Genomic DNA, 738 nt, shown 5'->3' on the forward strand with positions numbered 1-738 from the left:
GTCATCACTGTATAATTGTATCCACTTATATTATATATAATTACATATGCACCTATTATTATTTATGACGACGCATTTGTTTATATATCTAAGAATGAAACATTTAATGAATATTAATTAAATCCATTTATTCCCTCATTCATTCATTTACTCACTCATTCATTCATTCATTCACACGTTCGTTCACTTATTCATTCGTTCACTCATTCGTTCACTCATTCAGATGGATAGTGGCGGGCAAAGCTGACCACGAGTCAGTGGCTAGGGTTTACATCCACCCGGACAGCCCTGCAACTGGCGAGCACTGGATGTCCAAGTTCGTCTCCTTCCATAAACTCAAACTGACCAATAACGTCGCTAGCAAACATGGTCACGTGAGTTATGATGTTGATGATGGTGACGTAATTGATGATGATGACGTGGTTGCTGATGATGATGTTATTGTTGTTGGTTGTTCAAGTTTATTTACGAAGGGACATTTGTATATAATTTTAAATGATTGATTGATTGTTCTGATGTTGTGTTGTTAATAACTATTGAACGCATAATAATACCTATACCAGACGACACCACACCACACCACACGTCACGACACTACACCACACCACACCACACCAGACGACACCACACCCCACCACACCACACCACACGCACGCACGCACGCACGTACATATAAACATGAACACATGTTTGCATGTTTGTGAATATATTATGTGTTGTTTACAAGATAACATTTTA

General features: G+C 38.5%; 1 protein-coding gene across 1 annotated transcript in view; it reads left to right on the plus strand.

The window, feature by feature from the left end:
• Window positions 1-212: 212 nt before the first annotated feature.
• Window positions 213-738, plus strand: part of HELRODRAFT_89689 (hypothetical protein) — a gene marked incomplete at both ends in the record, with an annotated part of 2,320 nt that continues 1,794 nt past the window's right edge. Inside the window, one exon of the mRNA XM_009031358.1 lies at window positions 213-386. Coding sequence (XP_009029606.1) covers window positions 213-386 — 174 coding nt within the window. The remainder of the gene's footprint in view (window positions 387-738) is intronic.

Source organism: Helobdella robusta (genome assembly GCF_000326865.2).
Source record: "Helobdella robusta unplaced genomic scaffold HELROscaffold_73, whole genome shotgun sequence".
NCBI lineage: Eukaryota > Metazoa > Annelida > Clitellata > Rhynchobdellida > Glossiphoniidae > Helobdella > Helobdella robusta.